This window comes from Branchiostoma belcheri, unplaced genomic scaffold, assembly GCF_001625305.1.
Source record: "Branchiostoma belcheri isolate BF01 breed outbred unplaced genomic scaffold, Haploidv18h27 scaffold34, whole genome shotgun sequence".
NCBI classification, from domain to species: domain Eukaryota; kingdom Metazoa; phylum Chordata; class Leptocardii; order Amphioxiformes; family Branchiostomatidae; genus Branchiostoma; species Branchiostoma belcheri.
The window spans coordinates 2,231,291-2,251,404 of NW_017803954.1; the positions used below are offsets into that span (position 1 = coordinate 2,231,291).

The window sequence follows — 20,114 nt, forward strand, 5'->3', positions numbered from 1 at the left end:
CACTGCAAAGCTACCCGTGCAATGGATAACCATCATGGATACTCAATGTCAGAAGTTTAAACTCTCATCAAGGGTCAAGTTCAACTCAGGGTCATATGAGACCCAGACATCAGCTTTGCAATCTAAAATCAATATACCAATAAACTGAACTAAGCATTAAACCTTTGAGAAGGATAGTAAACATTATCATCCTAAGAGCAGCATAATTTGATCATTGCATTGGGTTTAACCCAGGGAATTTTTCAAAGCATTTTTAGTCAGTGTCTTAAAAACAACGTCAAAATGCTGGTATATTTCCTTTTTGATATAACAGCATGATGAAACAACATGTTTTTTTTTTTAATTACTTCTTGCTTCGAGGTTTAAAAACTTTGATTTTGTACCTAATGTTATCAGAATACCTGCATGTTCTCAAATTTAGGGATAACTTGTTTTCTGTCGAACAAGCCAAACCAATTTGTGTACATCTATAAAGGTATGTTTGTATGGCCTTGCTGACACAAGACCAAAGTACAACGCACCTTTTGTTTGCAGAGGTCTTTAAACAAGCACATTACCATTGAATGAACACTCATTTGCAAACATTTGCAAATATTACTGTACACACATGGAGCCTGAAGAACCCTGCAATGCAAACACTTATATCCGTCAAATGAAAAATGGCACCTGGTCATGTTTGGGCAATTTTGTAGTTTAATTGACATATGGTTACAATTTGGTTACATGAACTGTTTCACAGCCCTTGGAATATTAACTGACTAGTGCATTTTACTTGGGAAGCATGTTACTTCATGATATCCCCTTACCTTTATCAAACATACATTATCTTTAACATTTTAGCCCTGAATAGCACCATTATTATCTAACAATGTTTACTAGGATTGCCCGATGCACTGCAAAAAGACATTTAATAGACGGTATAAGAATACACGATACTGTATTTTCCATGACTTGTGCCCTCATTCACTCACTACTCACTATCCGGTTTAGCGTCTATAAATCATAATACATATAACAACTAGATTTCCCCGACATCATACCTTTGTCAAATGATGTTAGTCTTTATGACTGACAATTTGTAGATTATTCCTCCTGATTGTGCAAACAGGATCCTCATTTTCATGAACTATATCAATTTATCATATTCTCAACCAAAAGACAGATATATCAACAAACAATGCCATGCTAGCATTTCCTCATAAATTATGCAAATGAAGTCCTGATTTGAATACATTATGTTTAATGATGTTCACCTTCACTGAACTTTCAAATACCAGAAGTATGAAATTCCAGACAGTTATCATTACATAATTAAAAAATTTTCTCATTAAATATTCTATGCATGCCGATGTGATATGTGGTAACCCATCCCGTACAAGTTAAGGTAAATCAGAAGGGTTATTTCCCTGAAATGTAAACATGCAGTTCACAATGATTCAGTTGGGGGGGGGTGAGACAGCATTGGGCATTCTTTAAATTTAAGTCTTACAAAAATATGTGACCCGTGGTAAAGCCACATTGCACATGCATAGCTACTACAAAAAGCATCATTTATCATCTCAACACCTCACCTGATGAGGAAGACGAACAACAACTTGCAAAAAATGCAGCGTTCAGTTATGCATATTTTCTGTAACCACTGAAATTCCAGGGATCAAAACACCACATACACACATACATTTCTACTTCAGTCGTTAAATTAGGGCTGACTGTACATACAAATCAGTACTTTGGATATCTACCTGCATTTAACCTAATCAGTTATATTTGTCCATTGTACCACAGCTCCATGTACAGTTTTGTGTTCCACACTATTTGTAGTATTAAATGGGGTACATGCAAGAGTCAAGGGTATGAGAGTCAACCAAGCTCTGCCAATGCTGGTAAATGTCATACGTGATACCACACACATGCCGTTGCGCATTACCAATGCCATTGGCAAACATGGCAGAAATTCAACTTTATATATAATGCAAGCCTGACGGATTGGCTAGCCTTCAATCAGAGGGCTAGCAGATTGGATAACCATCAAGTAGAAGGTTATCATTAAAGCAGAAGTTGCCCAATGAAATATGTCAACTTCAATGTAAAATGAAGGCTTAGCGTGAGGTAAAAAAGGGACCTCAATATGAAATACGATAAAATCTATTGAAACAGACCTTGCATATCTAAGGCAAGATGCCATACCTAAGCTAGAATATGATAAGAACTTGGATATCGCATTTTTACCCCCCCTTGGCATGAGATATAATATAACATCTAATACGGAAAAGGTTACCAGATGAGGAGATTTTCAGGACAAGCTGAATTACATAACTTACTCTAACCTGGATACCAGCTGATCATACTAATCACATTATTGGCATGAAATTCTGAATATATGGAGGAACTTATGAGCTAAAAGACTAACTCATATACTGTATAGATAGTAGTTTGTAGTAAGAAATGTATTAAGATAGTTTAGTTTTGTAGTATTATTGTATTACTGCTACACATTGTACCATGTACAGCCACACATTGTACCATGTACAGCAATTAACTGTCCAGCAATTAAGTTCATTCTTTCATTCTTTCATTCATTCATTCATTCATTCATTTTCATTCATTCATATATTTCTTACTGATGTGCATCATGATCATAATCCCGAAAATGAATACAGGGCTGGATCTTAGAATGTCAGTATTGACATTTCTTGCAAATAAACCCTGGCCTTATTATGGATATGTCAAATCAAACATTTATGATATCATAATAAATGTGATACTGGTATCAACAGCTCTACAGAACCTCAGCTCCACAGTACGACATCCCTCACATACCATTAACCTCAATCTACCATCACTGTTTCAACTGACAAAGTAAAAAATACATTTCTCAGATCATTATTATTATATATAATATTAATAAGGGCCTAGGGATAGGCCAATACCTTATTCTCGGTCATTAAGTGACCAATATGCAATAACACACAAACTGTGAAACATGAAGTTTTTCATAATATGCAAATGTGCACTGAAATCTTTAACTAGTAAGTCATCACCATCCTACAAATTGGTTTCAGTACTGAAATCATATGTAAAGCATCAATTATTTCTCAATTGGATCAACTTGTCATGCAACTTATATTCAACCTGTAAATTCTTAAACATTTGTGGTAATTTTATTTCATGGTAGCAAGGAAAAGGAGATTTTCACAGAGTTTTAAATCCATGGTTTATATTTCTGTAAAATTCTTGTGAACAGTAGTCATATAAGACATATTTCCATCATCATGAATTTGTGGTGGAGAGGTCACTGAGAAACTTATGAAAATAAAACCACCACAAAAATTTCAGGATTTACATTATATACTGCAATGGATAACTGACAAAGTTTCTACCACAGGGATCCACTGTCCTACAACCTCAACTTGGTGGTACAGTTGTGTCAATAAAGAATCTTCATTGAAAACAGCAGCAGCAGGTGAATGCCAGCTGTGGGCCAGATAAGGGGCTTGGGGACTCGGGATTAATCACATTATGTGGTGCTACAATTCTGAGGTAAAAAACACAGAATGGGACCATAGAGTCAACTTCAAAATGGGCTATTAACTGTAACACTCTGATGTGCATTCACAAAGCCCAGCTGTATTTCAATGTCGCCTGCATTACTAGGAATTTCCTAGCAAAGCAGCTTCTTTAACCAACATGTTCATTTGCAGTTGCCAAAGTTCCTGAACTTTCCCATGGGAGTAAATACCCTAGGACCCTATAGCTACACACATGGTGAGGCCTGCAGAACTCAGCAGCAGCACTAGTACTGCCAACAGCATTTCTCAATTTTAGGCCAATACTGGCACCTAATGCTTTTACAACTTCTATAACAAACTGGAGAATCAACCTGAACATATTTCTTAATTTTGGGCCACATCACCCGGTGCTTTTACAACTTCTGTAATAAACTTGAAATTCAACTTGAAAACTAAATATAAAGAGAAAGGTAGCAATTTTTTATCATTTTTAATTGCAAGATTGACATGAAAGACTTAAAATCTCAAAATATTGGATTGTTTATTTGTCCACGAAGCAAGTTGGAATGGCTTTGTATTGACTTCTGTGGAAGGACAATAGGTGCACCTGAGGCACCAGTCATGTCAATAATTTCCACACAGAAGTAGAGACAAGTATCATTATACATACAACTTGGAAACCAATGGTGTTGGGAAAGACAACAGCCTGTCTCTAAAATAACATTTGGAATGTAATCAGTAACATCATTGGGTGTCTATATTACAGAGCATTGTTAGACTGGTACAAAAGGTCTTAAAGAAATAACGTCTACATTAGCAGATAGGTGTCACCCAACTCATTGTATTATTATGCCACAAGTACATGTAACCTCAGATTGACTCAGGTCAACCTGTCCTCCTAATAATTCCTAGAAAAATATCTCAATTTGATCAATATTACATAATATATTAGCTTAGTCAATACAATGACAATGCAAAAACATACATACCACTAATCTGAAAGCTTATAGTTTTAGACTACAGAAATCTTTTTCACCCCCCACCCATAATTTGCATTGAATTTCATAATCTCCAAGCACAATAAATGCCACAATGGAAAATGACAACAGCCTATTTTCTGGGACGGTTGCATGATACAAAGAGCTTGGAACTAGATAAGGTTAGGATGTTCAATTCCAACGTCTGCTTGGAGATTGCACTTTCATGCATCCCCCCTCACCTCTGACTTTGCCTCCTTTGTCACGTCCCTAGTTATTACTAGATGTAGGTCAGTGGATATGCACTTGTTCGCTACCATAATTGGACAATGGACCAGGAGGGAGTGGTTGGGATTACAGTTTAGCCTCAAGAAGTGGTCAGGCTTCTTTGGTACAAATGATGCATGAACTTATATAGAGGAACAAGTACTGTAAATACATCTACTTTTGCAGTGGTTTTATTTCACAGTATGAGGGAAACTGAGGTTTTTGCATTGTATGAAATTCATGGTTAAAACAATTCTGTACACAGTACAATAGAAATACAAAATACCAACTCTAGACCAAAAATAAAACCACTGTGAACAGTTCACAATTTTACAGTACATATTTCTCAACTTGAGCAAATCCTATGGGACAATGGAAATCATAATAGAGGAACATGGGATAATGGGGCTGAATAAGAGGGAAATATGGAACAGGCGTATCTGAGAGAAATAAAGTTATATACTAAAGTGTACAATTTTGAGTCTGCCTAAATTATGAACTCAAGATAATCATAACCTGGCAAATGTTTAAATTTCTTACCTATCATCGATTAAGCCAGATTATTAATTAAATGTTGCTTTGCCAATATGATATAATCAAACAATGTTATCTGTAGGAGACTTGTTACTAACAGTTAACAGACTGGTGCATAGAAAAAGTGATTATGTCGTCTGCTACAGAAAAGGTAGAAAATTGCCAAGGATGGCCAGAGTTGAACACCCAGCTAGTGCTTGGACAAACGTGATTACATAATGGCCCATGAGGGGTATACACCCCACTGTGATCCCCACTACACCACCTGCCTGTTACAACACACTCACACAATAAACCTATATACTGGGCGTTACAAAGACACACAACGGGGTCAATTGTCACCGAGGATTGTCCTTCCATGATTGTAGCGGGCCGCGTCATGATTTCGGTCCATTCTATTGGAGTATAGATCAGCACACTGGTCAAAAGATGAGTTATACTGGCGGCTAGCGGGGAAGGAGCGCTCAGTGGCGCGTAACGTAGAGCCAAGACAATCCTCATCCTTTTAAATCCACTTCATTGCGTAAACAAAACGTCAGAGATGGCATCCTAGTACAAACAGAGGGCACGCGAGTCATAGCCCGGATTCCCGGAAATAATTAAAGAGACAAAATAGTCGAACCCGTGTACTTACCCGTCTGTCCTTTCCCCAGTGTTTTTTCCAGCCGGTAAGGTCCCACCATTTGGTGTTCCCCCGACATCTTCACAACCCAAAATTCCCCCCGTACACGATCGTCCCCTTAAAAATCCACGTACAACCGGCTAGACAAGCGGGACCATCGTTCCTGGAAGGTCAGGACGAGCATCATTCCCGTCTGGACATTTTTCCGGGAGCGCCGTGGATACAGTTACACCGTGGCCCTTCCACCATCCGGCTTCCCATCTCTGGACTCGCCATTTGCAATATCCAGATGTCACATCCGGGACACTGCCGCCCCATTTCAGCATTAATATTGAATTAGGTCGATAAAATTATGTCCGCCGTGATGTGGGACTTGAGAGAATTAATAAAACCACAAGAAATAAGGAACAATCACGCAATGTCTGCGGACCAACCTCTGCATGCATGCAAGACACACGCGGAATGTGGGTCAGTGTGTATATATGTTTGTCCTTTGCCGTGCTAATATTAGTAACTGCCGTGGTAATGCCATTGAATGGACGGTAACAGTGGCAGTGGGCGCTCTGAGGGAAATAATGTGTTTACCATCAACAAGAACAAATTGTGATTGGAAAACCCAGTAGATTGAAACGCAGCACTTTCTTTTACAAACAGAAACATGCATGCGGCATGCCTGTTCCCACAAATGATTAAAATTTTAAGCGGCGGTGAAATACTTGCTTCCTGGGGTCCTTTCATTTCGATTTTTCAAGGACCATCCACTTTGCGTCATGATTGAGAGGAGGGGAGGAGGGGGTCTGCCATTACTGAAGGTCAGAGCGATCCGCCTTGACTTGTTCACGGGGCCCCGATGTAATACATTTTTTCAATGTTTACATTGTGGCATTTTTGTTAGAAATTATAATAATATACCATGGGGGGGGGGCAAGTTTTCTGATCGCACGTAGATCACAGATCACACTCTGGCCACCTTCCCTAGCACCCCACCCCCCACCCCACCCCAAGAAAAAAAAGCCGAACGCTCCCGGAACGGCTTCAAAGGAGGCTACATTAGTCTACGTCTATTGACCTAACATAAGTGTAATGAAAGTTGTATTTGACACCCTGACGACTCATTATATTTTCGTTAAAACTTAACAATTCTGCTGATAAATTGCTCGGTAGTTTCTTAACATAAAATGTGACTGTTGCTATGGCAGATCTAGAGGATGGGTTTGGAAGGAGTTTGAGAGAAGCCGAACTATAATTCCCGCTCATACTCAGAGCAACGCTGTATTGTATATCTTACTGCACGTAAACCTCCGAGAGATAGGGGGCAGTTCGTGCGGAATCCAGCTGGTTGTTCTGTTTCTATCCACGTGGTTCTGTGCTTTCTATCAAAAGCGACAGAAGATTTCAACGGTTTGTACCAGTGTGTGTGTGTGTGTGTGTGTGTGTGTGTGTGTGTGTGTGTGTGTGTGTGTGTGTGTGTGTGTGTGTGTGTGTGTGTGTGTGTGTGTGTGTGTGTGTGTGTGTGTGTGTGTGTGTGTGTGTGTGCCTCAATAGTAAAACACACATTTCGTAGGTTTGAAGAGATTTTATTTTGGTTTCCCTTCTGTGTTGGGCCGTGTTCTGGGTCGTTCTCAGACAGACAGGGGGATCTCTGCCTCCACGACAGTCGGCCCGGCATAGCGGTCCCGCTCGTCCTCCACAAACCAGGACGTTTTACTGCCCTTCTTACTGATCATGGCCCAGGACGTGCGGTGCGCTGAAGAAAAGAAACAAATACAATACTAGAATAATAGTGACCCACGGTTGCGCATGGGTGACTTAGCTAAAAATTGCTTTGAACAACAGTTTTTGATCACCAATCGATAAAAAAAGATTAAAAAGTGGATACTATAACTATGATTGAATAATGTCCGAGAATCTTAGGATCAGAGGAAAACTTTAAACATCATGGCATGGAAGAAAACATAACCACGTGGATTGGCAACGTAACGTTGTCATAACGTTACCTGACGCGCGGACGTCATAATATAAATTTCTACAATATCTACGTCGAACATACCGATATCCGGTGAGAAGGAACCCAGAGAGCTGAGTTCTGCCATGGCGTCACCAGAGTACCTACTTCCCTCGTCATGCACGGCGATCAGCACAATACGGCCCTGCCGAATACAGTACGGCATACCATGTGTGTGTAAAGGTTAGACTTCACGGAATCCGACCCAAAACATGCGTTACTACAGTTTCAGGCTGCCCGCTACCTACGATTTAATCTCCAAGCAGATCCTAGGGTTGCAAAAAGCCAGTATCGAATTGGCCAGACAGTATCCATTGGCCAGAGAGGGTCCAATTCGCGACAAAAAACCGGGCCATATACAGTATATAAAGTAACGATCTTCCTCCATCAACCTCTGCTTGGAGAGTACCTACGAATCATAGACGGTATCCGGTACACAAACCATTTCTGTATATCTCTTGTTACATATACCGATACGTTCGCACTCAGCTATGAAGGAACGTGAAGAGGTAAAGCTTATACAGACTGACACCTACTATTGGAACCCCACGGAGGAAGTCTCGAAGCGAAACGCCGGCTGCTGGGTCGCCATAAGTGTCAAACCGCACGGAATCCTCCATCTGCCCCGTTATTTCGTTCACGATCACCACGTTGTAGCCACGGCCTGGATAAGAAATTATTGTAGCCAAAATGTCATGAAACACACTCCATGCCTCCCCAATCATTACCTCCGTGTACAAGGGTACAGTTTTTATGAGCGTCTGCAAGTAGTTAAAAGGAGTAGGTATTTGGTAGAAGGTATTTGAGCGGCAGGAAGGGAGCAGGAGGTTATGTATATATATATATAACCGCAGATTGACAGGAAGATCAGGTTGAACGTCTAAATGGGCTCCCCTAGCCCCCTCAGACTGAGAGGAAGTCAATATAGTCACCTGATTCCTGTCTCCAGTTTCCTGCATGTTTCATCAAAGCATTTCTGTTATCTATTCTGTCCAGTTGAGCAGGCAACATATTCATCTAGCTGCCAAACGCAACTTACGTTACACCGGTGCTACATAGGTATGTCATCTGTTGGCATCATAGGTCTAAAGTTTCCAATAGTGTCAGAAACGTTACAAGAACGCACCGTTCATGGCGTATTGCACTCCATCCACAAAGACTTCACCCCTTCCGCCCAGGTAGCCGGGGTCATCATAGCCAGCAGAGATGACTTTGGCACTGATAGTGGTCCGTGAGACGACTACCGGCACTGGAATTAATCGGAATATCGTTACAATTTCGGTAATGGCTAGATTTGCTACTGTGGGATTTTCGTTACTCCCATCCACGTAACTAGAGAGGTGCAGATGAAGTCATCTACATCAACGTACCAACCTATAATCTCAACCTAGACGAGGGGCGATATCTACTTCTAACAACCCTTGACCCACAAGGTCACGTGTCCTCAGTTGAAAATTCGGTCAATTTTCCTAGTTTGAGGACAGTTTAGAGTGTAATTTACCATCTCAGAATGAAATGAACCTTTCTCGATACCTGAGATGTTGTTGAGTTGGTCCTGTAGGTCCGCCGCTGTCACCTGGAGTGACGTCAGCTCGGTCCGTAGAATGGCGTTCTGAGCGGTCAGACCGCTGACCATTCCCTGTTGTGACGTCAGCTCTGTCCGGAGTGCGACGTTCTCTATGGTCAGATTGTTGGCCTCGCCCTGAAGTGACGTCATCTGTGTCCGGAGAGCGGTGTTCTCGGTGGTCAGACTGTTGACCTGTGCCTGCACGTCCGCTGAGTCCGCCTCCAGGGTCTGCACCCTGCCCGACAGCATCGTCACGTCTTCCGCGTACGACGTCGCCTCGCACACGCCCTGGCCTGGGGAAACGGGCCGGAGGATCAGAACATACAAAAAAGACTGAAGGAATAACATCAACATAAAGATTTGTTTGTTTGTTTGTTTTTACATATTAGGTATCCTAGCTGTTCCCAGTAAATTGCCTAGAAGGCCTGTCCCTGAGCTGATGTAACCTTGGAGATGCAGTAGTAGTTTCTTTTTCCAATATACGGCCTGTGCGTGAGAGGGCCTAAAAACGCTTAGTGTTTGCAAGACGTACGCGTATGCACGTCTGTGACATGTTATCGCATACCGGAGCAGCACTGTGCGATGTCCGCCAGTCTACAGGAGTGGACATCGTCGCTCCAGAAGTAGCCGTCCGGACAGCGGATCTGGTAGTCCCGCCCGCCGTGACACAGGTGGTAGACCGTGCAGTCCTCCAGGTCCGCGTACACACCGTCAGACCGACCCTCGCACTGGGCGTCTGGGAGGGAGGAGGTTACTGTTTTAATTGTCATGTTGTTTTGCTCGGGATATCACTAGTGTCTTCAAGGAAGATTGAGCCAATAACTACATAATTCAGCCAGAGCATGTGGAACACATTGTCAACAAAGCGGAGGATAAGCAATGCTCAAAGACTAGCTGCCCCTTGTGTAAGGCAGAAGACCGTCGACGTCGTGCAAATTAAGTGTAGAAAAAAAGAACATTACCTGTCCCTTGCCCGCTCGCCGTGGCCGCCAGCATTACGAGACAAATGAACCTCAACATTTTCTTCTCTCCTGCGGTTTAACATAAAAACTTCTTCAGCTGACTTAACGGTATAGGGTCGTGCAATATACACACATAACATTTTCAGGACTTTTAATCCATGTCATTCGTGTAATTCAGATAAATATATAATTTCACTTCACGTTCCGATTATAATTATGATATTATACATGGTCTCTCGCGCATAAAGAACAAAAAGATCCGTAAAGACAATCCATGGTGATTACAACATACAGGTGAGTCAGATATCTTTATCTCTTACAGATCTTCCCGGTTCCAAAATCATAACAGCCGGCCAGGAGTAGGTCCGATTTCGTGAGTTACCGGATTTTGCCACGGCAAGATCTGCTTGTATATCACAATATGCTACATGTATAGAGATTTCAGATAAGGCTTTTAATGCACAATGCATGCTGATCATAACAACAAAATGAAATTGTTTCGAATCCGTCTGGTCCTAGATTTTCAGTCAGGCGGTCTCGGTGATCCTGCTTGTGGGACGAATGCAAGTTGCATCGATCGTTAATGGAACGTTAACAACCATCCAATATGTTGTAACAGCTACCTTCTAGTTAAGGCTTTATGAAGGGATGCCCAGACAGACACAAAGGAACGTTCGTTACTTACAGCAGGTTACACCGAGGCGTGCGCAGTTCCGATGACTAGAGAGGCTAATGACGAGGAGTAAGTAGTCGAGCTTCTGTGGCACATGTCAGTGTTATTCATCAGCACCAAGCAAACAATGCTTGCCGTGATAAAGTCGCACTTTAGCTGGGATCCAACCCAAAACTGGAAAATATTTAGCTCGTTTTGAATGAGAGTGTACAAGTCACACCTTTGTTCGCTCCTGTACAGTGTTTTCGTTAACGTTGTTACGACTCTGCACAAGTCTATTTCGTTTAAAAATCATACACGTGCCTATCATTACCCGATAACGATTGGAAGCAGCCCCCTCTTACGGGTACAGTTTATCCTGAATGCTGCAATAATCATATTTGTGTACCCGTGTAAACAACTACGTGTAGACAGGAACAATATCGACCTACTGATGTGAATATTGCCAGGTGATTAGTTGTCTAAATATGACTCAATTGCTGATTTAGCTGCTGTACTATTTATTTTTGATATGGGAAAGGTGAGACAAACACAGAGACTCTGTTTGTATCCGGCATATCTCTGAATGTGCGGCCTTAAAAACATGGTACAGTCAATGATGCACTTTGATGTCCTCCTTCGTTATGTTGAAACAGGTATGAGCGCCTCGATGACTGTGGGTCCCTGGTACCTCGGTCTTCTGTCCTCCACAAACCAGGAGGTTTTACTTCCCTTCTTACCGATCACTGCCCAGGATTCCCGATAACCTGCGGAGAATGGCAAAAGAAAGAGATTACGTGTAAATAAAAGAGTGAATGCAGGCAGCTGTTATCGAGATGTCAGTGCCAGGCCCCTTAAGTTTCTGTTACAGCCTGATAAATAATTGGACTACTCAGAAAGAGGACTGCCGAGAGCCTGGTTGTGGCGCTCAATACGCACGCTTCATGTCACTTTTTCTTGTTATATCTAACATTAGTGTAAACGTACCCAAGATTTCCAAACTTGACCCAAGATGTTGAAGTTCCTCCATAGCGTCGACGGCGTACTTGCTTCCTTCGTCTTTTACTGCTATCAACACGACCCGGCCCTGGAACATTTGGATCAAGGAGGAAGTTTGTATAACACATAAATAATATTCGTACCAGTTTTGAACACTGAGTATGATTACTAGTAATCTGCCTGACTGTGTCGTCATTGAAAAGCGGTTATGTCATCCAGTAACGGCCTATATTCCCCGTTGTTTTGATGATAATGGCATGGTATTTCTGTGTAAGCACATTGATGTACATGTGTGTATTATGTTCTCTCTCGTGTCTCACCGGCGTCACTGCGCGCAGGAAGTCCCTGAGTTTGACCCCCGCCTCGGGGTCACCGTAAGTGTCGAACCGCTGGGAATCTTCGGTTTGTCCGGACATCTCCTCCACTATCACCACATTGATCCCCCTACCTATCATAACGACAACATCAACATTGGTACGTTGGTAGACTATCCAAACCCATTATAGCTCCCGAGTCTCTTTCAGCCTTGTCCGACGAAAGACTGAGACTCGGCAGGTTTGGATACCAGGCTACGAAATTCGCAAGTACATGTACTTGGTTGGAAAGAAGTATCAATTATCCACGACAACCAATGGCGACTCAGCAATCATTCTTCTTTTCGTATGTTTTGAAATGGCTGGCCCCTGCTTGGCCCATCACCAGTTTCTTACGATTCAGTGCGTGTTGGTGACCGCCCACCCAGACTTCAGCACAACCTCCCTCAGCAGCCGAGTCATCAAACCCTGCCGACACAACCTTCACCGCAAACACTGCGTTAGGAAGGGGAACGTCTGGAATAATAGCAACAAAATACGGTTTGGAAAATAATTGCCTTTTTAACACTGTGAATCAAACCGTATATACTGAGGAATGTTCAGGACATTATGTATGTCAACTGAATGATGTGGAAGCAAAACACAAGTGTGAATCATCGCTGGAAAGTTGTCGACAAGTTACTCAGGTTGATGAGAAAATGACTCTGAAACACATTTAGAGCGAAGTATATACTAGTACTAGTACGGCTCGTCGTTATTTTTCGAATTGACAACAGGGCTATGCCGTTACCGAGTTCTGTCGTCAGTCTACTGTCTAGACTGTCCACTTTTGCCTTGAGAAGCTCAAGCTCGTTCCGTAGTTGAATATTCTCAGCGGCCACCTGTTCCATCAGCTGGTTCGGTCGGTTGTTCTCTCTTTCTAGGCTTTCCACTCTTCTGGATAGTTCGGCAACGACCTCCTCAGCCACCACGTCCCCGGACATCAAACAGCCGTCCCCTAAGGGAGGATGGAGATAGACCGATCCTGACTGTCCACTACAATTAGCAGTTTAACCAATGATAGTGTGTCAATTAGTGGTACCACCAATGAGAGGGCGGCTGCATGACCGTCATTTATTTGCATTTTTATGTTCAGGTGTTCAAGTTGTTTTGCATTTCTACGTTTTGACGGGGATGGGCGGAGCTATGGGATCGGTTTATTTGTGTAACACTAGCATCACGGAGACGACATGACATGTGGAAACCACAACTACTAAACGTTGTAATATTTACGCTTGTTTCTTTTCCGTAGCGTACAATATATAGCTGACATCTATAGCTAAAGGTCATTACACGACTTCTTGTCAGTCATCTTTGTGAGCTTCCGAGGTTGGTCAAACAATTCGCAAACCTCTGCAGCATTTTGAAATGTCCGCTAGGCGGCAGTGGTGCAACCATCGGTCCCACACCTGTCCCTCGGGACAGCGCAGGGAGTAGTTGATTCTGGAGTGGCAGAGGTGATAGATGGTGCAGACTTCGGGATCTGCGTAGGTGCCGTCCGGAAGCTCGGCACACGAGAATACTGCAATCGTACATCGGGCCCGATAAAGTTACGACATGCAATGCAAAATCAAGACTAACCGATCGTGACAAATACATACTCTCCAAGCAGAGGTTTGGGTTTTGGGGGTATTTTTAGCGTGTTTTTAGGCTTTTTTATCGGGGTTTCTCTTTTGCACTGAATTTTTTTGGGGGGTTTGGTGGGAAAAAAATTCAGTGCAAAAGAGAAACCCCGATAAAAAAGCCTAAAAACAGCTAAAAATACCCCCAAAACACAAACCTCTGCTTGGAGAGTAACAAATACAGACAGAAACATCATACAGAGTTGTTAACTTAGGAAGATTGCTAGACAGAATAGTGTAAACACATAACACAATACCTATCATTCAATCAAGTTTCTCAACTCTGCCCTTAATTTCAAGTATTCAAGCTCAAGGCAGGCATTCTTGATATATTAATTTCGGTCTACCAATGATTTATATCATTGTCCTCACAGTAGATGGTCAAGATACCATAACGCATATCCCGAGACCTACAGCCGAGTGTAAAAAGGACCTCACAAAAGCAGTACAAACTCCACACGACTGGTGACTACCTGTGTGAATGTCGTAACCTCTGACCTCCAAAACGGCGATTACAAAGAGAACATAAGATGTCATTTTAACACGTTCTTGTTTCGTGGACACCCTGTTTACCACCGTCATGAGGAAACACACAAACCTACCAAAGAACCGGCGATGCCAGGTCTTACAAGAGTTACACACCGTTCATATTTAAATTACATCGTTGTTGGTTACAGGTGCATTATTTGTTTGTCACTTGTCTCGTTAATGAGATCCAGACGAACGAATTTTTGGTATTGTGAGATAATGCGGCGGAAAAACCAGTTAAAGAAGTTGTCTGCGACATCAATCAAACACCTTCAGGAGACTGGTTGGGGTGAACAATTCGTAGGTTTGGATCAGTTAGAAGTCAGCTGTTCTCAGTGGTCCCTGGCAACGTAACAGCAAACCGTTTACTTGTTGTGCCATTTGTTTGTTAGAAAACGGCTTATCCATAAAAGAAACCAGGAGGAAGATTTCTGTCCACACCCAGCCCCAGGGGAAGTTTTTTGGTTTCGTCCGAGTCAGAAAGCCTGAGTGTGTCTCGTACACCCGTCAGCTGTGCTGCCCTCCTGCCGGTGAGTACCTGTTTAGCTAGCCCTTAAAAACATCCTTAAAGCACATTCTAAGTTGTTTCAAATTTCGATGAAGGTCACTATGACATGTATGCATACATGTATGTATGTAAATTATGCGGCACAGGTTGGAAAAGCAAAGCTTGACCTATTTTTGTTGGTCACCAGCTGGAAGGGTCGATCCAAGGTACATTTACTGTACAGACAATGTACAACTTCATCACATAGCGATACGGATGTGTGCCAAGGTGACCTGTGTGGTTTTTGTCTTTTAAACATCTAGTTGTTACGGTAGTATGGTAGTGTTATGGTAGTGTCGATCTAGGTACTTTATGTATTCAGCAATGGAGCTTCTGGCCTGAAGATTTTGTGCTGGAAACAGCACGGTCCGGCTAGTATCGACTGCCTATGTATGGCTGTTTTTTTGTTAGGTTTACATGCTGATAATTATATATAGACAGTGACTCACATGAACTACAAGGAGCTTAATAAAGGGGACCTCCTTGCTTACCTAAAACCTCTTAACAATAAGCCACAAGAGACGCGGTGTAGTTTTTGTGATTTAACTTGAGTAATGCGGCAAGTGTTCTGGCACAGCTGTCTTCACTGGCTTTGCCTCAAAAGTTGAAGGATATTCCAGTTTTAAATTTGTCCATGTGAGACAGACCAAGATCAGCCAAAAAGGGGGAAGACATCCATCCATACATGTTTGCATTTACGAGGAAGTCACCACTCATTTCCGGCTTGACCCTTACCTTACATGTACATGTGGATCCGTTGGGTGTTACTGAACTGGAACGTAGATAGACGACTACCTTAGTACCTACCTACCTAGTCCCATGACCGACACTGGTCGTCGGGGGGACAAGGCAGACTTTGCAGCAGATGTAGAAACATCTAAACAACTACCACTGTACCACTTGTCCCTTATGACATAAAAACGAGATATGAGACGTAATGTTGAATAATGTGTTGTTTTGCTTTTAAGATTGACAAGGCAAGCCTGACAACCAACGATTGGACGGTACCATGGCCACACCTTCACCTGAGGTGAGACAATATGTACTTTTGTGGTCTTGATCGATATGCTTAATTTTCATTGGACTGGACTGGTATTGATAGCGTCCACCTTTTCACTATGGCCAATGGATTATGCCACCATCATCGCTCCCAAACTACCATTGCCTCTGGGGTTTGACATACGACCCCGTCCAGCAAGTTTTCCTTCTTGGAAGCCTGCTCGGCAGCTATAATAGGTTTGGTAACCAGGCTATTGCAAACGCCCTTCTTCCAAAAGAAAGGATATTAGTATTAGTCATATAACGTTAATGGTACTAGTATTTTGTTATCCCCAGCATGTTGTTGTGCTAGAGAAAACACTATATAGTCTATTTACAACAATTATGGATTACCAAAAATATCTTTAATTTGTAAAAAAAAAAGATAAAAACCTACTGGTGAATAAAAAGTACTGTAGTTTTTGTTGTAATTTTCTGATAAAGACTTTGGAATAAAAAGTCGAAACCGGTAAAATTGATAGTCTCAACCGTCATCCTTCTGACGAACTCTTGACTATTAGTACTGTAGTTGTTGTTATTGACTACCCTTTTCCGTTTCCGACCTGACAGCTCATGCCCCTCTGGGCCGGACTGGCAGTGTGCGGTTCCGTCCTGATCGCCACCGTCGCTGCCGTGGTGACGTACTGCCACTTCCGACACCAGTCCCGCCGCGACCAGCGTCTCCGCGCCAGACTGGACCGCGTCAACCAGCAACTCACCAAACTGTGGGGGCCGCTGTACGGCAACAGACTGGCCAATCACAAGGCGTACGCCCAGGCCTTGGGCACACATTCCACCCTGGACTCGTACCTGAACGACTCGCTGCAAGTCTGGCAGATGGACCGACACACCGGCAGCATGATGCTCTCACGATGGCGGACATTCCTCTTCTACGTCATGTACCCACTAGACCTGAAGGCAGAGGAGATCATACGCAACCACATCCACCTCTGCGAGGGACATTTTCCTCAGGGGTTTGCCGACTTCCTCTTCCACACCAACTACCTGCGCATCGTCTTGTCTCACTGGCAGCTCAGGAAAGACGGGACTCTGGACACAGAGATCGAGTACGCTCAGGAAGACGACTTCTACCGCGAGAACAACGGTGGATTCACCTTCCACTATCCCATATTTGACCAGCTGGACGCGTTCGTGAAGGACACATATGAGAGTCTGCTAATGCACCAGCAGGTCTTGATGGCAGCACTGAAGGAGGGCGACAACGGTTTTGTCGGAACAGTTCGCGTCAATCCTCTCGGAGCCGACCGAGGCACTGAAGCTACCGAAGCCTACCCGATGTATGTCCCCCAGGGTCAAGCCGTCAACCCCACCAAGGGAGACAACGAAGTTATCGAAGCCTATCCGCCGATCTATGTCCCCGTCCTCGACCCCGCCAAAGGAGACAAGCGAGCTACAAACGGCCATGGCAGTGTTCGCAGGGACATTGAAGATCGAGCTCTGACTCTGGAGCCAGATGAAGTAAGTCTGTACCTACCTGCCAACAGTCTACGGGGGAATGGCACGACACATGGCGCCTCCAGTGTCAGTAGCGGCAGGAAGAATGAAGTCGAAGTTAGCTTTGCCTAACCAAGGACGTCCTTGGCCTAACCCAATACTGAAAGATTGTGCTGTATCCGTTCTTTTTTTTAAATTGGTGGTGGAAAGGAGGGATGTAGTAGCCTGGGTGCATGCCTCTGCTCCCATACTCGCTCCCTAAGAAATATTTCCTAGGGAGCGAGTATGGGAGCCGCGACATTAAATAGGGTGGCACCCAGTCTAGGGATGTAAATATTAGAGTTAACATTATGTTATCAAAGCCACGAAGAACTAGAAACTAGAAAATCAGGGAACTCAACCAAAACTTCCTTGATTCAACATTGCTCCAAGGACATCATATCCTTGATTGCACGGCGTATTTTTCTTGGGGGAGAAAGGGCCGGGGATATGGTGAATACTCGTTCTTGTACAAAGTAGCTAACTCACTTACTCACACTTACACCTATTTCGTTCTTACAGCGTTGAAACCTCAACACGAAGGACATCGTCTTGAGAACACTGTTTACTAAAATTCCTATCGACAGTCACATCGTAGTAGTAGGGTGGTGGGACAGACAGCTAATTGTAAAATTGAAAGATTCCCAAATGGAAGAAAATGATTCTGTTACACGGCATTTCCATAGTACATAGAACTTTATTGCGCGACAATTGCACAAGGTACAATGTATGGCAATACACGTACAGTGTAATACTAGTATTCAAGCACATATTCGATTGGGAAGTCGTAACCTTTTTCTGGTTTGGCGTCAGGCAGTCGACCACATGACCACATTCACCCTGCTCTGCTTGGAGTCTGAGATTAAGAATCTTAGAGACATTTGGTCATTGAACTGTGCCAAAAGTAAGCGCACAGAACTCCCTGTAAACGCGCGCGTTGTAAGATTTTAATCCCCGGAATGACTGGATTAGGACTAAATCCTATTGGCAAAGCCGTGTACAGCTAGTGATGCAGGTTCGATTCTGTAACATTCCATTTTTGGTGTCTGCCTCAGTTGTTAACCACCATTCAGAACTGTTAATGTGGACATGTGTATCTGTGATCCCACTATATATAACATGTATAACCGTCTCTCGACCCTGTAATGTGAATGTAACAAATTTAGTTGTGGTTTAACACAATTGTAAACAGACGTCTTCTAATTTCATTGTCGTCACGGTCAACTAACAGTTAATACGTTGTCAATACTAATTGCGAAAGTTAAGCAATTTAATCCTTAACCTGGCATCCGGTGTTGCGTTTCCGATTGTAACATTCCATACTGACAATGACTGTAGTAGACATCCGACCGTTCCATTACATAGAAGTAGCGCTCTAAGGGTCTCACTGTTTTGACAATAAACATGCCAAAACTGGAAATAATTTCTAGAGTGTTAGTATATAGGAAATTGTATATGTATACATATATATGATTTATCATAAGGCCTATGAACCGGTGGAGCCTGGCAGGAAGTCATCTGGTAATGATGATGACATCAGTGGCAAGCCTGAAGGGGACATACAGGACACGTACACGCCACAAGACATGTGAGTTCGTGTAGAGCTTAATCAGTTATTATAGGGTTGGTTTGTGGGAATCTGAGAACACGCACGCGCGCGCACACACATATACACACACGCACATACAGAGGCATACACACAAATGCACAATATTACTGGTATGCACAACCTCCCCAGACAATCCCAGACACACTTATATATATATATTACAGCTGGCTTTCACTATTATATATGGCATTCTTTAAGGATATGCTCGGTCTATAAATGTTGTTTCCATTGACTGTTTCTATCCTTGTGTTTCTCCATACAGCCACCAGGAGCTACAGAGTGTGGTGTACGTACCAAACAATTGATCACATAACCTGCCTGCTGATGCCATCTCTCATATGCTCGAGTGGTCTTTGGATTCTTCCTTTAACTTTTAAGAAAGGAATAGCTCCGACACACACTTGTATTCCTTTAGTTTAAAATTACTAGTCTCCCCCAGACCTCATGGGGGAAACGAAATTGTACAAATCAGCTTAAATTGAGGGACAATTTCAGCAGAGGCTTGGCTCATCTTTGGAGTAAAAATTGGCCTGCCCAAGCCTTGCAGCTTGTAACTCTATGGCTGGCGAACTCCTACTACTTTTTCCCAGCTACCCGTGTAGTATGGAGGACACTATAACATATAGGAAAAACGCAAGCTACGTTCGTGTAAAATCATGGCATAGAGCGGGACAAAAATACGGGTCGTAAGCACTAACCTTATATGGTAGGGTATTAAGAAAGGATGTGTACAGTTAATAGGGCATGAGAATTTAACCTGTTTTGTAGACTTAAACATATTTCCTAGTGTAAGACTTGTTTAACCAATCCTTAAAACTGTCAACATATA

The 20,114-nt window shown here is 42.8% G+C and overlaps 3 protein-coding genes across 5 annotated transcripts in view; 1 reads left to right on the top strand and 2 right to left on the bottom strand.

The window, feature by feature from the left end:
- LOC109475629 (serine/threonine-protein kinase BRSK2-like) overlaps nucleotides 1–6,259 on the bottom strand; it is a 41,930-nt gene extending 35,671 nt beyond the window's left edge. Inside the window, exon 1 of the mRNA XM_019776366.1 lies at nucleotides 5,922–6,259. Within this exon, the coding sequence (XP_019631925.1) occupies nucleotides 5,922–5,988 (67 nt within the window). The 5' untranslated portion in view covers nucleotides 5,989–6,259. The remainder of the gene's footprint in view (nucleotides 1–5,921) is intronic.
- Nucleotides 6,260–7,470: 1,211 nt separating this feature from the next.
- LOC109475432 lies at nucleotides 7,471–14,695 on the bottom strand. The gene is made up of 15 exons (XM_019776033.1): nucleotides 14,543–14,695; nucleotides 13,799–13,969; nucleotides 13,199–13,405; nucleotides 12,805–12,924; nucleotides 12,415–12,542; nucleotides 12,083–12,182; nucleotides 11,740–11,862; nucleotides 11,461–11,481; nucleotides 10,444–10,512; nucleotides 10,047–10,217; nucleotides 9,448–9,774; nucleotides 9,041–9,163; nucleotides 8,451–8,578; nucleotides 7,960–8,059; nucleotides 7,471–7,656 (listed from the first exon to the last, which is right to left on the bottom strand). The coding sequence occupies exons 1-15, from the start codon at nucleotides 14,649–14,651 to the stop codon at nucleotides 7,532–7,534; spliced, it is 2,022 nt and encodes a 673-aa protein (XP_019631592.1). The 5' UTR covers nucleotides 14,652–14,695; the 3' UTR covers nucleotides 7,471–7,531.
- Nucleotides 14,696–14,830: 135 nt separating this feature from the next.
- Nucleotides 14,831–20,113, top strand: LOC109475603. Of its 3 annotated transcripts, none has more exons than XM_019776310.1 (5): nucleotides 14,832–15,127; nucleotides 16,113–16,174; nucleotides 16,753–17,661; nucleotides 19,161–19,264; nucleotides 19,548–20,113. In XM_019776310.1, exons 2-5 carry the CDS (start codon nucleotides 16,154–16,156, stop codon nucleotides 19,588–19,590), a joined length of 1,077 nt encoding a protein of 358 aa, XP_019631869.1. In that variant the 5' UTR covers nucleotides 14,832–15,127; nucleotides 16,113–16,153; the 3' UTR covers nucleotides 19,591–20,113. The 3 variants fall into 3 exon arrangements, 2 of the variants coding, with proteins under 2 accessions (XP_019631870.1, XP_019631869.1); XR_002140559.1 differs by having other exon boundaries at nucleotides 14,833–15,127; nucleotides 18,199–19,264; XM_019776311.1 differs by lacking the exon at nucleotides 19,161–19,264 and having other exon boundaries at nucleotides 14,831–15,127.
- The last annotated feature ends 1 nt before the right edge of the window (nucleotide 20,114 follows it).